Genomic DNA, 15,711 nt, shown 5'->3' with positions numbered 1-15,711 from the left:
TGTGCCGTGAAAATGTTCTCGAGGAAAAGATGTGCCCCGGCTCAATGAAGGTTGATAATTAGTGCAATCTTGATGACACTGAACACCTACTATTTGGGAGGGATAGTGCTCGAGCCACGCTCCGAAAAGTAATTGACGCCCATCCAAAAATGTTTGCCTGTAGATGCCACACGATGGCAGCAAAGCACTTCTTTTGGTTTTTTTTTTTTTTTCAATTAAACAAGGCCTGACTCCATGAGACGCCTCCCTTCACTTGAACATACTTCCTTGGCCCCAAGGTGGCGCCAAAGACACATTTTTATATTAGACATGGCTTTGAGCGCAACAAAAATGAATAGCTGATATTTTTCAGCATAAAAACAGAGGACAGGTTCCGTCAAATATCTGCAAATTTACAAATGCTCAACTGTGAATGTGCTCACGAAAGCGACATTGACATTCTGGGGAGAGCCACAAACTCCAGAAAATAGGATCTTTATAATCATTATACTGTACACTTGTTTGTTTGTGTTTCCTGTTGCTTGCACATCATACAAAGTACCCCAAAAGTTACTATTCCCCCCCCCCCCCCCCATTTCATTTCTGGCATCATTGAGGCAGACGTGAGGCCATCAGCATTCGACAGCTAAGGCTTTGCAGTTTTTTGTAAGCACATCATGCCTTCTCCCGTGGCTCGCCAATTAACATTGGTGCAGCACTGCAAAATTCCCACCCGGAAAGAAGTTTTTCTGTCCCCGCTGCAGTTCAGCGCCAGTTTGAGAAGGTTTACGGCTGTCACACTGCTGCAACGCATAGTTGAATTCATGCTATCCTAAGTTTCTCTCAAGAGGATCCGTTCTTGATAAACTACGCAGCAGAGGTCCGCTACTACGGCCACTGACGAAAACCAAAACTCCTAGAGCAGACGTCCATGCGACGGCTATCTGGAGGGCTGCACTGTAACTCGGCATCAACAAAAACTCAATTCAGCGAATTTTTTCAGAGAGTAATAAAGCGTTACCCGTATCGACTTAAGGGTTGCTCGAAGGCTTAAAGCAGACGGTAGTAATGCCCGACAAAATGAACGGAGTACGGGCAAAGCGTCATCACCATCAGCTTCTCAAACTGGAGCAAAACTACAGTTGGGGACAGAAAAAGGCCTCGCCTCCAATCCCAATTGGCAAACCATGGGCAAGGGAATGATATCCTTCCAAAAACCTCGAAGCCTAAGCTGTCAAATGCTGATGGCCTCACGTCTGTCCGAAGAATACTCCAGTGTAGTAACTTTTGGGACACCCTGTATGATGCGCGAGCAAGACTATGCGCTGTGAACAGTAACAAATCATTTTGGTGTCACGGAAGCCACAGTCATATGTTGAAATACTCTCTGACTAAATTTCACACAGGTTAGGCAATGAAGGTTGAAATTGTTGCTAAAATCAGATTGAGTAGGGATATGGAGAAGGGGAGCTCCCGGCAGTTTTCCATTTTCTGAGGGGAGGCTCACTGTCCCGCAAAACTTGATCTAGAGCAGGGGTGCCAAACTCATTTTTGTCTCGGGCCGCATTGCCATTTCCCTCAGAGGGCCGTTAAGAACAGTGAAATGTTAAAGCACCAAATCATATTATTACCATCACACAACAAATTGAGGGATAACTCGTTTTGAAATCAGAAGACAAGGATGACAGTTTGTTCAAGTATTGTTTAAGTTACTGTAGAAGAAGGGTTTGGTAACAGAAAAATGCAATGGCGCAACATTGTTGTTTATTATGACAACTTGGAATTTGGGTCCATATATTAGCAAAAGTTGACGAGCACGATTTGCTTTCGGGGGCCCCGTAAAACGATGCGGCGAGCCAGCATCTGGCCCCCGGGCCTGGAGTTTGACACCCAAGATCTAGCGGCATATCAGTAGTCGTCGGTCCTTGGATATAAAAGGCATCGTCTTATTCTCCTACTGTATCTACGCATTCGGGCACGACGGTGAAGTCTAAAATGGTCAATCTAAAAGTACATTTCCATCCCGCTTGAGATGGCATACCTTCGCGTATGCGTTTCTGGGCGATGCCAAAACTTCCCTCGTATTTAAGTTGAACGGGTCCATTCGATGTCTGTGTTCGGGACTCAGTATACGGCTCCAATGGGAGCCGGTGGCGCCGATGACGATGGGTGGTGGGTACCGCCGGCTGCCTGCAAAGCTAAATGCGCGTCCTGCTCCTGGTACCAATTCTGGTGCGTATACTCATCGATGTAGGCCGAGGAGGAATCAGCTGGGGGCCGATAGGATTCCGGCCCCCTGCCGGCAGGGTCCAGCGTCGTATTATTCTTGAGGCCGTTGCCGCCGCTTGTGTTGTCGTCGGTGGGGTTACCGCTGCTATTGTTGTTTTCCCATGCAGCCGGAGATGGAGGAGAGTTGCAGGCCATTGAATCGCTTGCCTCTGGGCTGTGCTCCAGCGTAATGTCCCCCAGCGGAAACTCGCCATTCTTGTAGAGTTTCTTGAATTTGGAGCGACGGTTTTGGAACCATATTTTCACCTGAAATGAAATGTGTCATGTGAAGGCCTGCAGTGAACAGCAAATAAATTGTAGCCGTTTTCCATTCAGCGTGCACAATGTGTCACACCTTGACACATTCCTCACATTTAAAGGAGACTTATAACATAAAATTGACCTCTAGATGTATTCGATACAAATGCTACAATATAGTATGCAAAGGCCTACCCATCCAGTGTAAAATTAAGAAAACAAGTATGTCGAATGCCTATTTCTGAAAATGTGCCTGTATTCTGATTTTTGCCGACTTGTGACGTCTCAATTCAGCTCATTTACATGCATGACTTGGCAAATAAACAACCAGCACTCGCAAAAATTCTGTTATTCCCATGTATGGCAGATTAGCGTCTGATAAATGGCACGTGCGACGGTCGATCGTTGGCGGATGCGGGCGGATGGTGGCGTCGTGTCCGCTGCATGCACCGCATCCACATTTCTGTGTGTAATTGGGCGGCTCGGTGATGAAGTCGTTCATGCCGTCTTTGCGCGGGGCTCACGTGTACGCAGCGGCTTTTTAGATTTGGGGCTGCGACACCGAGCTCAGCTGCTGCTCCCCTTGGGAATGAAATCGTGGTGGAAATACGCTTTCCTCCCACATCCCAAAAAACACGAACGCTAGGTTGATTGAAGATTCGAAATTGCCCGTAGGTGTGAATGTGAGTGCAAATGGTTGTTTGTCCGTATGTGCCCTGCGATTGGCTGCCGATCAGTTCAGGGTGTCCTCCGCCTCTCGCCCGAAGATAGCCGGGATAGGCGCCAGTACGCCCGCGACCCGCGTGAGGACAAGCGGTATGGAAAACGGATGGATATTAATCCTTAAAACATAAACATGAGATCTGTGACATTAGGGTCTACTAAACTAAAAAATAAGCTAAAGGGGAAAGTTTGATTTCAAACACAATAAAGTACTATTCATGACAACGAAGGAGCATGAGACCTCGAGCGAGGCTTGTGTCACATTATCCATGACGAAAGGCGACTATGAGGTCTGCATATGTGCCACCGGGAATTCTATTTCAATTTACGAACTGGATTTGAAAAACATCATTTGCATTTGTATTAACTCAAGTCCAGTAAACTGGAAAGTCAATGTAAGATTTGTTTTATCCGCAATGAAAATTCAAATGATATATTTTCACATTCGCTTTGATCATTTCAGATTCGGTTCGACAAATTCAGTTTCAAATTAGCTGTGATGTCCATCCGGGAACTGTGAGGAATAGCAATCGATCGGCGATACGCAGGTCTTGTCTTCGGCCAATCGGCGCCTTCGTTTTTCCTCACGTGACATAGGGATTCTCCGGGAAGTCAAATCTTCTAACCGGCGACCGCATTTGAACCTTTATACCGCCTTCCCTTAACCTTTGTGGAACACATCATACGGCCAGAAGGAGAAAAAAAAGTGCTTCCTTTCGAACATAGGGAAGGACAAATCGCACCGACGTGACAAAGTCGGCTTTCCGGTTCTTTTCCAACATAACGTCATCCAGGCATCGAACTCCATGCGCCTTAGGCTTTACTGACACCTAGGGGTAGAAACTGTACACAGCACATCTCGATACAGACAGCACTGTTTCAAATGAATTTAGGGGGAGTCGCCAGCCCTTATGCAGCCCTTGTCCATTTTTGGGGGATATTAGCAGGCGATAAGCAGCTTGGATTTGCAAAACAATTAGGCTTTGGTCTCTGGTTCCATTCCATAGGAAAAGCATTATAACACAACAGGTTTACAGTACATTGAAAGATGTGATTTAGAATGGGAATGAATAGTGCCATAGAATGAAATAACAGTGTATCGTCAATGTTTATCTCCTATTTCTAATAACTAGGAAAATGTGAACAAAAGAAGAGAAATACGGGGGAAAAAAAACAAAACTTTTTTTTTTTTTTTTAAATTGCCCAAAAAATAAAATAATAATGCGAAGAGGTGAATGCGCCCGTGCCGAACCGTGGCGGTCCACTGTAGCGCCAACTGAGGCACAAGTGTCATGGATCATTTAACCACAAGGCGACATCCAACTACTATTTCTTCTCAGTCATTTTATTACATGACAGAGTCAATCAGATAGCCACAGCCGTCAGCATGATGCAGTACGCGTCTACAGTCCACTCAAAACATACGAGGTGTGTGAGAAAAGTTCCAGGGCTCTGTCACAAAATATATATTTCAAATCCAAACTACAAACAAGTCTTCCTCTTGAAAGTAATCCCCTTGGGAGTCCACCAATGCACTTTCCCAGGCTTCTCTGCCATGCCTTCTTCCGAGATCCTCCGCAGTCATCGCGGAGGGACCCTTCGATGAATGAACCCTTTGAGGTTGAGAAAGAGGAAAACGCTCAGAGTCAGGTCAAGCGAGTGGCCGGGTTGTTCCAGCACGACGATGTTCTTCTTGGCCAGGAACCGTCGGATGCTTGGGGCATTATGAGCTGGCGTGCGGTCATGTCGAAGCGGCCACAAGCTGTCCTGTCACAACTCTTACCTCTTCTCACGCGCTGAACTAAGTAAATGCCGCGGGATCTTTTTGTAGACGAGCCGGTTGATCGTCTGCCCCGCAGTGAAGGAAAAACTTGGTCGTTTGTAGGTTGGGATTGAAATACTGTATATTTTTTACGAGAACAGTCCTGGCACCTTTCCGACACACCTTGTGTTATTAATTCAATCCCTTTTCGATCGTGTCAAAGCGAGGCTTATAGTTCTCTTCTTTTTGATCCTGCACTTGTAATGATTCTCAAGTGGTCCAATTGCCATATACGAAGCACATCACTGCACTGCACCGGAACCTCACCTGCGTCTGCGTCAGGCCCAACTGTGCGGCCAGCTCGGCCCTCTCTGGTAGGGCCAGGTACTGGGCCGACTGGAATCGCCTCTGTAGGACTGCCAGCTGGTAGCTGGAGTAAATTGTCCGTGGCTTCCGAACTTTCTTGGGCTTCCCGTTTACCATCCGAACCTCCGCCTCTGGCTCTTCTTTCACTATAGGAGGAGAAACGTTAGGTTAATTGTGCTCATCTCATGTTGAGGCAAGGCTTTACCAGTTTATTTCAAGCACCTACACGATTTCCTCTGAAAAAGTTGTATTTTAGAACTCCGTATGCGTCCTCTCCACACACATCACAATAAAACCATCTTGAAATTGGTCTCCACGAAGCGGAGATATAGCACAGAAATAGCCATGGCCGCTACAGCCTCTACATTTCAAAGAAATTCCACCAGCACTCCAAACTTATAATTTTGGTCAGAGTGTCCCCTAGAGCTGGGGCGGGAGATGGAGATTTATTGGTGCTTTTCATGTTGTCTGGAAGACTGCTTCTATACATACATTGCTCCTCTTGCTATTGCATCACTTTTTTTGTACTTTTACAATATTGAAGTCACCTAATGTAGATGAAGCAAGATTGTTTCGATCAATAATATTGGGTGTTGAGCTGTAAACTCGAGACACGACAAAATGTGCTTCCTAAACTCCGGATAACTATTTTCTTAGGAAAGAAGTTGTGGCCAAGTTTTTTTCGTTTTTTTTTTCCCATTCATGTGAAGCAATAATCTTTTTTGAAAAAGCAAAGCTCTCGATGATGCATATGTTTTGAGGCTGTCTCGCAATTTCAATCTATTTATTACTCTACATGAATTCATGAAAGAAACAACGTGTGTTTTTGTTTGGTATCCGCAATGAAACAGGCCTTGCGTGTTAAGGAGCCGGTGATGTGAGATGATTCAAAGGCCAAGGCTGACTGACGTGTCGTGACACCTGATGTGCTGTGCGCCTGTGGGCCAAAGTCCCCCGGAGCCATTTCCAGCAGTTAACTCCGAACTGGAATGTCAAAACAGTGCACCAGCCTGTACAGTTTGCATTTCTTCAAGTTGCTCACATAGCGATACTTTCCAAAGTCAAATCAAGCTGGAAGAAAATGTTCGCCTGGCAGAGTGAGGTGAATTCAAAGGCACTTGGGTGTTCTGTAGGAAGATGGCATATTTATTGGATTGGTCAATGCCTTTTTGTTTCAATAACAACAACATTGATCATCAAATTGTTATTTTATTCTCACGTTGAAAAAGATTAAATTGCCATTTATATCTATCGATCTATAAAACATCATTTTATTCTATATTCAAATTCTATAACACGTCCTCATTAGTGATGGGGAGCTGCAGCTTATCCCTGCTGACTTTGAGTTCGAGGCCCGGCACACCCTGGACTCCTTGCCCAACAATCACAGAGCACATATAGATAAACAACTATTCACATCTGTAATTATAACCTTTCATTTTCTTTGAACATAAATTAAGTGTGTTAAGCAACAAAGTCAGTTGTAATGAAATGTATACTTGTGAACAGACATTGCTGCGCAAAGGTTTTAGGGCACCATGAGGTTTCTTGTTGTCCATGATGACAATTATAAAATGAGATTATAAAATGTGCCTGAGTAGAGAACTGACCTGTGCCAAGGTCGAACCGTTTGAAACGTGGGGGAAACGCTGTCGACGTTCATATCGGTGTTTGTTTCTCCATCGGTGTTTGAGTGTGTTGAGACTACAATCGTTTCTGGTACATGACTAACAGAGGGTCCATCCATCCATTTTCTATGACCTCGGGTGAAAGGCGGACTACGCCCTGGACTGGTTGCCGGTCGATCTCAGGGCACACATAGAGACAGACAATGAGGGAACTGAACCCTTGCTGCCAGCGCCACGTGGTCAGGCGAGTGCATCGCTACACCATCAGTAACCACTGACATAGAGATGTGAAGTGCTCGAAAATAAACTGCACTGTCTGCGATTATCCAGATTCTCACGAAAATGTTAAGGTTTCTTCCCTGGCCCCTGAAACCAGGTGTGTGTGTGTGTGTGTGTGTGTGTGTGTGTGCAATCCTTCTTATTGCATCTTTGTCAAAATTACTGCTGTTAAACCCAACAAAGCCAGTGGTAACCAGACTTTTGCACAGTACAGTCACCACATTTGAGTTTGGGGGCCTTCTGTGTGAGGTTTCATGCTTCCGGTTTCTGCCAACTTCCTCGCTCATTCCAAAAACATGCATGATAGGTTCGTTGTAGACGCTACGTTGTCCTGGATGAATGGTCGGTCTTTAGGAAGCTTAGATTTCCAGTTCTTCATACTCCGTGGAACCATGTGAAAATATCTCTGGAAACTGCTGTTCTCACTTTAGCCTTTTACGTCACCACAAATGATTTTCTTTTTTTGCCCACTGAGGGCATCTTGAGCCACTACTTTCCTCCAATTTTGGTTTAACACAAATCTTCAGAGATACGCTGACATGGAGGTCGTGGGCCTGCTTAAATGTTTGTTTCAGAGTTGCCAGTGTGTGACATCACTGTGATGGCTTCAGAAGCTGGTCCACTGATAATAAATTGTGTGCTTATTTGTGTTCCAATCAAGCGATAATCAGGCTTGGGTGTGGTCGTGAAAATGAGGCAAAAAAAGTGATTAGCCACAGTTAATTCATGATTTAACCAGGGGCAGGTAGCTTTGAATAGTTTTTTGCCTTAAAAAATAAAATCACCATTTAAAAACAGCATTTTAAGTTTACTCAGGTTATCTTTGTCTGAGATTTACATTTTTCTGATGATCTTAAAGTGGGGAAAATATGCAAAAATCTCAGAATTTGAGAAGGGGACCAATCCTTTTTTACAGTACTGTATAGTGCAAGTATGTGTCCAGTGGAGAGTCTTTTTTTAATCCTTAAGCGCTCCAGTTTGTTTTCAGCAATACGAAACAGAAAGCGAGTCAAAACAAGGCCGAGTCATGTTCAACAATAAAACTTTGGCCTGTAGCTTACAGCTGGCTCTGATCATATGGTGAACAAGGGAGGGTAGGGAAGGGTGCATGAAGCAAGTAGAGCAGAGAGGAGTGAAGTGGTTAGGGTATGGATGGGGAGTGAGAAGCAATACTGTCAAGGTGCTCTTAGCGACTCGAGAATGAGGATTTCTAAAAAGGATGACTTCAACTACCGGTATTTCTACTACTGTATTGTTTTCGCTCTTCTACTAAAGCCAGTCGAAAATGAACAGCAGATGCCCTGTGTAATCCGAATGATAATAATAATAATAATAATAATAATACTACATTTTATTTAAAGACACTGGACTGTTTCTCCCCTCATCAGAGCAAGCTTGATCAGTCCATGCCCAAGGCTACTTAGGACAGCACTAGCCTGGGTTTTGGTGTGGAAAGGTGAGTCTCAACATCTCCGGGTCTTATACCATGAAAAGTCACTAGATTTATTTATTTATTTTAAAGTTGCAAGAGTGGTAGGTAAAGTCGATCAATATACTGTAAGTTGGCAACACTGAGTAGCCTTCGCTTCGTCGCTTTGCCTAGCTCCGTGCCGGTCACCATTGTAACGAAAGCCATACTCTGCATTTGCACGAGATAGAACCGCCACTGATTTGTGATTTGAACCATTCTTTATCCATGTACGGCACAAAAAGTGAGGAAATGTGTGTCGGGTGGATTCTGTTTTTGTTGTAAAAACGCCACTCGGCAATAAATCTTACGCTGCTGGACAGTTATACAGTGCTACATTTGGAAGGAACAAAGCTTTGTGGGATGAGCAAACAGCAAATTTTGCTGCCACCATTGACTCTTATTTGTTGTTGGATGATTGGATAATCAAAGTTTAAAGAACTGCGATCGGCTGGCAACCAGTTCAGGGTGTACCCCGCCTCCCGCCCCACGGCAGCTGGGATGGGCTCCGGCACGCCCGCGACCCGAGTGAGGAGAAGCGGCTCAGAAAACGGATGGATGGAAGGTTAAAGAAACAAGACATATTGGCAATAAAACAATTTATTCATTTAATAATCACAAGCGTCCGTAGCACGGGGAAGAACCACACCCAGCCACAAGAGCCTCGCACCCCTCCCCATGCTGGTCACCAACCAAGTCACACACTGCTGTGGGATGGCATCCCATTCTTCAACCAGCATATGTTACAAATCAGACAAGCTGATCCCGCAAGTGCTCAATGGGGTTGAGGTCAGGATTTCTGGCAAGCCATTCCATCCTCTCCACTCCAAAAGCCGCTATGTGCGGGACGTCACGTGACAGAATCCGGACAACGGGTTTGCGGACTTTCTGTGTGTGCTGCGCTAACGAGCGTAACTACGGCTTGATGACATGATTGTTTCAAGCCGAACTCGCTAAAGTTGGGTTTTGCTCATAGCCGGTGTCTTTGGAAAAAAAGTTAAATACCTGTATATCATTTATTTCTACAAATATGACATGACGTATGTGAACACGAATGAAGCCAAAACATTTGGTGGCTCGCTAGTGACCTCTTGTGTTTAAAAAAAAAAAAAAAGACAGACGTTTAAAGTTCCTACGGGTGCTTTGTCACGCTGCCCTTCGCCATTCACGCGAGCCATAAGGAAGTGCTTGGACCTGTTTTACCGAATGCGGAAGTAGGTTGCGCAACGCGCATATATGGGATTCTGGAGGTCGTCTCCGACAACCCCACTCTGTGGGGGCGCGTGTTATCATTTTGGCCCAGAATGTAGGGATACGGGATTGCCACTGGTCGCAAATTCTCATCTCAATATCTCTCCGCGTTGAGATGCCGCCCCGCACAAAATGGCCTTTGAGGCGTATACGTTCGAGCGAGAGTTCCCGCCCCCGCTATAAAAGTACAAAGTGACATCATTTCAGTTGGCTATGCTGCTCAGTTGTGAGTTAGCTAACAAGGCCCATTTATCACTCCAGCATGCAGCTCGCAAGCTAACGATGGCTACACCCCGAAAAAGCTTTTTCGCTGAATGCCTCAATTTACAGAACGTCTCGGTGACGTTTTTGAACGCTTCCAAAATATAAATAAATATATAAATAATAATAAATAAGCGATGGATTGCCTTTTTAAAGACACCCGCACATGGCGAGCAGTACGTCACCACCGGCAGTCGACTGTGCAGTGTGCATTTTGTAAACTTTTAGCAGCGACAACATGACTCGGCGGGTAACTCGCTACTAGCGAACGGGGCCGCGCCGACCGTCCGACGACCCGGGCCTCCTCCCGCTGCCGTCGGGCGCCGTGTTCGGCTGTGACATTATGGCGCCGACGACGGGGGTGAGTTGACTTGTGTGCTTATTTTTGATTACAGTCCACAATAACTGTTCAATTTTGAAGTTGAGCCTCCTAACACGATTTGACATTGCATAAGCGATCGCCCCCTCGGTGTTTGCTTCCTTTTGGCGCATACATTGGACAAGCCCACAGTGTCGTGTTTTGAAACCTGATTTTATGTACTTAGTGATTTATTTTTGATTGTTTTCATTCATTCAAATTTGGTAAGCTTGTTAACATAACTCTTCTCTGCGGTGTGTCAAATTTACATGGCATTTTTGGGCCATCCTTGTAGGACCACTTGAACCTTTGTACACATTTACATTTCATCTTTTGAGACCGTTTTGCTTCAAACATTATTTAGGTACAACTTTTATTTTTGTGTAAAACATTTTGAATGGAATGATTGAGTGTGTGTGTGTGTGTGTGTGTCCTCCTCCTCCTATATTTAAGAGCAGCGGTGATGGTAAAATTGTGCCTAATGTTACAGGGCTTCCAGTAATATTAAATACTGTAGGGGAAATAAAAGACATTGCGGTGGCTTAGTACTTTTTGAGGTGGTACTTGCTGTCAAATTGTTTTGACAACCACTGACCTATGGTACACTACTGTTGTGCGGAATGTTGCTAATTACAAAGTTCAATTATGTATGGCTTAATGCCGCTCGTAGCGTTGAAGTGGACTTGAGTTTTTTGGGGTTTTTTTGGGGTGGGGGGAGGAGGAGGAGGAGGAGGGGTGTTGAGCTGACTCACCGCCGTCCGCTATTGTTGATTGCGAATCTCTGCTGAAGCCCCCGGGCTCTCTGTACGCCGAGTGCGGGTACGTGTACTCGGCTTTTCCGCACGGGAAGCCACCGCCGGGAACCACGGCGTTCAAGTTGTAGTGGGAGTACGAGTAAGGGTTCACGTGTTGAGCCGAGTAAGACTGCTGCGCCGCGTAAAAATCCTGCGCGCCCTGGAGAGCGCCGTGGCCGCCGTAGAAGCTCACGTCCGCCGGCGAAGTCTCCGCCAGGCTCGGGGACGCGCGGAGGGGCGGCTTCTTCTCCTCGAACGCAGGTGAGAGCTGCCCGTTCATCGTGGAGGACGTCGACGCTCGGCGGCGCGAAAAGACAAGAGTGCGGAGCTGGCGTTCCCGAGTTGTCCACGGTGGCGGCGCCCAGCCCGCAAGTGGAGCTCCTAATTACAGGGCGCGCCGGGCAGCAGCCGAGCCGGGTTAGGAGAGACGCAGAGGAGCAGAGGAGCAGAGGAGGAGAGGCGGAGAGGGTGTCTCCCTCTCATTGGCTCCCCTTCGCACTCCCAGCCTCTGCCCCGGGGCCAAGACGGCACTGCTTGTCGCCTGTCTGACTCCCTTCTTCTCCCCGCAGAAACCTCCAACGAACCTCTCCCAAAAGCCGTAAAAGCGACCGACCAGCCCCCCCAAAAACAAACAAAAACCACCACGAGCTTTAACCTTACCTGCATATGCTTTCTACGTGATACGCCACGTGCAGACGACAACTCGACAAGTCCGGATACTTTCCGGTGGGGGGGGGGAGAAGAAGAAGAAGAAGAAGAAGAAGAAGAAGAAGACCGGTAATAGGAGAGCTAGCCTCCTACTGCTTCGACTTCTTTACTAAAATGAAAGTTTTCAGTATAGACTGGAATGTACTCAAGTATAAAAGTTAAAAAGAAATGTCTGTCAATAATATACGTTACAAATAAAAAATGTTTTATTGGTTTTGAACCAAGACCAAGCTAGCGAGGTAACCTTGGCTAAGGCTTTTATGCTATTAAAGCAACTGATCCACAAATTAAAGATAGATATAGATATATATAAGGCATTCGCCACAAACAAATTGTTGGGGCCGACGCCATCAATCAATTCTCTTAAGTAAGGCCAAGGATTGGGAATATCTTGCTTCTCCGAATCGGTTGCGTCATGTTGTCAAGGCTCCCTGGTTCCCATTCCCGTGTGTCGCGGCGGTCCCCGCTTTTTACGTCACTCACTAAGATCTTCACCGCAGTCGGCGTTAGCGCTCTGTCGTCGTGACTTCTTAACAGTGTCGTCATCCACGGAGGTTGAAAAAAAAAAAACTAGCGAGCCCATTTTGACAAAGGAGTGGAAAGTACAGATAGCCGTTTTCAAATGAAAAAGACAGATCCCTGAAAAATACAATAAGTATTTTTACTTCGATACTTCCCACCACTGGCAAGTGGATATAAAAAAATGCTAATTTGGTCAACAAACTTGTGTAATGGTGTTGTGATAAGGTACGTTTACACATTAGCTTTGCTCCCATTCAAATGTAGATACTGCGCTACCGACTCACACCGGGAGTCATTGACAGTCAATCAGGGTTTCTTTAGAATAGAGCTTGTGTTGACTTGAGCCCCGGGCCTCCATCATGCCCCTCGGGGGAGGCAGCCTTTATGCAGTCGGCCTACAATAAACTTAAAGTAGTACTGGAAAAAGTCTCACTTTGGACACTAAAAGCTTATGGCTTGGCTTTTCTAAAAGTGCATTCATTGGTTGAAAGCGCAAAGAAATCATCGAAATAAAATATGTCACCGCGCGGGACATGACAACACATTGCAACACCAAACCAGCTGATACCTGGTTAGTCAGTGTGACAGGGTGGTACAAAGTGCTTGACTGTGTCATACAATGCTGAGTAAAAAGAAAGAAACGAAACAAGTTAGGACTGAATCTTACAGGGCCTTCATTTCAAGCAGGGGTGTCAAACTCACTTTTTGTCATGGGCCACATTTTAGTTACGGTTTCCCTCAGAGGGCCGTTACATATACACAAGCAACAGATTGATTGACTGATTGCTTGTAATATTAATATTATGTATTACATGACAATTTAAAAATGTGGTACAGATCTGAGGAGAATCATGGAAGTTGACACACATGATTTGCTTTCACGGGCCACACAAACTGATGCGGCAGGCCAGATCTGGCCCCCGGGCCTTGAGTTTGATAGCGGTGATTTAACGCAAGGACATATGCATATTAGGTAAATAAATACAGTAATTTGATCGCATGAAGATTATTATGCTACCTTGAGTGAATACTCTGCCATCATGTTTGTGGATGAATATGCATTAGTTTTAAACGAAGAAAAATGCAGAAAATGTGGCATTCCTTTCCAGTGAAGTGGACAAAGAGATTAGACCGTTCAAAACCCTTACTAATGGAGTTCCAATATACACAGGGAAACAGCATGAAATTTTGTTTTCTGGTAAATCTCTGAACTAACATTTGATTGTTCCTGAGAAGAACTTGAGAACTGTGTTGAGTGCAGTCAACCGGCTTCTGGCAACTATGAACTGGACTGATTGAACTACAGTATATTCCCAATTCCTCTGTCTCACTCTGGTTTCACCTCAGTAGTTCTCACACATTTTCGAGTGGATTAAGGTCTGGGGATTGGGTCGGCCACGCCGTACCATTAATCTTGCTGATCTGTACCCAAGATGCTGCTCGATTGCTGGTGTGTTTAGGCCCGTTGTCTTTCAAGGTCATTTCCTCTTTGGTACAAGGCAACATGTTTTCAAACAAGTCTATGATAGGTATTCAATAAATAGGCCCAACACAAGAGTATGCGAAACATTCCCACATCGTGATACTTGCGTCACTATGCTTCAGCAGATTGTTCAAGGGTCTTGGGGTTTGTCAGATGACCGCCAAACACTTACGGCTGCAGCTCCAAAGCCCCAACAATAATCCTGCTTTTATCAGTCCATCAATTGTTGAACCTTTTCTCTTTCGACCAGCCAATGTGTTCTTTGGCCAGTTATGGTCTCTTCAGCAATGGGCCTTTCCGGCGGTTTCTTGTCAATAGCTTGGCTTCAATAAACACCTTGAAGAAATGCAGAGGAATTGCGGCATGTAGTCCAATTGTCCTGGCCTGGAATACCAGCACTTGGCGTTTAGCGTACGACTAGTAGGACTGGTAATCAATGGAGATCTCAAGCCAAGTGAAGGAGGCCGTAATGAGAACATAAACTAACCTCAAGAAAGATTGCAAAAGTGGTCAAATTGGCAGATTGGACAGATGCAACCAAAACACATTGATGTCAGATTGATGGGAACAGAAGGGAAAGGCTCCCATCTTCGGGCCATCACTGACTGAAAATTATTTGAATTATTAATTATTAGATTTACAACTACAAAGTTTAGACATGCTATCTCATTTAATAGCATGAGAACGTGTATCCGGACTGTTAGTGTACGTCAAAAAAGGAAGTACTCTGCCCATATAATCAAATGACAAAAGCACTGTCACTGTCCGAATCGTTTTTCATTTACGGTGCACGCAGAAAGTATTCACAGCACTTCACGTGTTACACATTTTGTTGTAACAGACTTATTCCAAAATGGAATCAATGATCTTTTCCTTCAAAATTCTACACACAAAACGCCACGACAACATTATCACCAAAATGTTAATTTTTGCAAAGTATTTAAAGAAAACAACTGCAACATCGCCACAGAATCATGCTGCCACCGCCATGCTTCACTTCAAACATGACATTTGGCATTCACGCCAATGAGTTCAATCCTTTTCCCATCAGATCAGTGAATCTTGTCTCTTATGATCCTTCAAGCACCTTTGGGCAAACTCCAGGCGGGCTGCTATGAGCCTATTACAAAGGAGTGGCTTCCGTTTGCCCTCTCTACCATACAGGCTTGACGGTGGATTACGACAGAGATGGTTGTTCTTCTCGAGGGTTTTCTTTCCACAAAGGTTGGATTGGAGGCTACTGTGCTCACTGGGACCTTCAAAGCAGCAGACATGTTTCTTTGTCCTTCCCTAGATCAATGCCTTCACTGTGAAAATTAATGTTATATTTTTTTGCTACATCAACTTGCCATTTTTCTGAATCAGTCCAACTATAGTATCGAAATCATTCATTTGAAATATTTCACTTTTAATATTGTCAACTCATCCGTTAAATCAGAGCAGTCCAGGTAACTCCGATTGCCGAGTTGACTCAATTAAATAGGAGTAGCCCCTGCAAAACTGCCAAGGACAACCCACACAAGCCCACACGTCAAGACCGGTCAAGACTGCGTCCTGGGCCGTGAGCAAAGGAGGCCGTTTCATTGCAGACAGAGAGAGCATC

General features: G+C 45.2%; 1 protein-coding gene across 1 annotated transcript; it reads right to left on the bottom strand.

Annotated features, from left to right (window-relative positions):
• Nucleotides 1-669: 669 nt before the first annotated feature.
• LOC133414915 (homeobox protein Dlx3b-like) lies at nucleotides 670-11,814 on the bottom strand. The gene is made up of 3 exons (XM_061700629.1): nucleotides 11,354-11,814; nucleotides 5,318-5,502; nucleotides 670-2,514 (listed from the first exon to the last, which is right to left on the bottom strand). Exons 1-3 carry the CDS (start codon nucleotides 11,673-11,675, stop codon nucleotides 2,104-2,106), a joined length of 918 nt encoding a protein of 305 aa, XP_061556613.1. The 5' UTR covers nucleotides 11,676-11,814; the 3' UTR covers nucleotides 670-2,103.
• Between the last annotated feature and the right edge of the window lie 3,897 nt (nucleotides 11,815-15,711).

Source organism: Phycodurus eques, chromosome 16 (assembly GCF_024500275.1).
Source record: "Phycodurus eques isolate BA_2022a chromosome 16, UOR_Pequ_1.1, whole genome shotgun sequence".
Lineage (NCBI taxonomy): Eukaryota > Metazoa > Chordata > Actinopteri > Syngnathiformes > Syngnathidae > Phycodurus > Phycodurus eques.
Note: the sequence above shows the minus strand (reverse complement) of the source record. Positions and strands in the feature narration are given on the sequence as shown.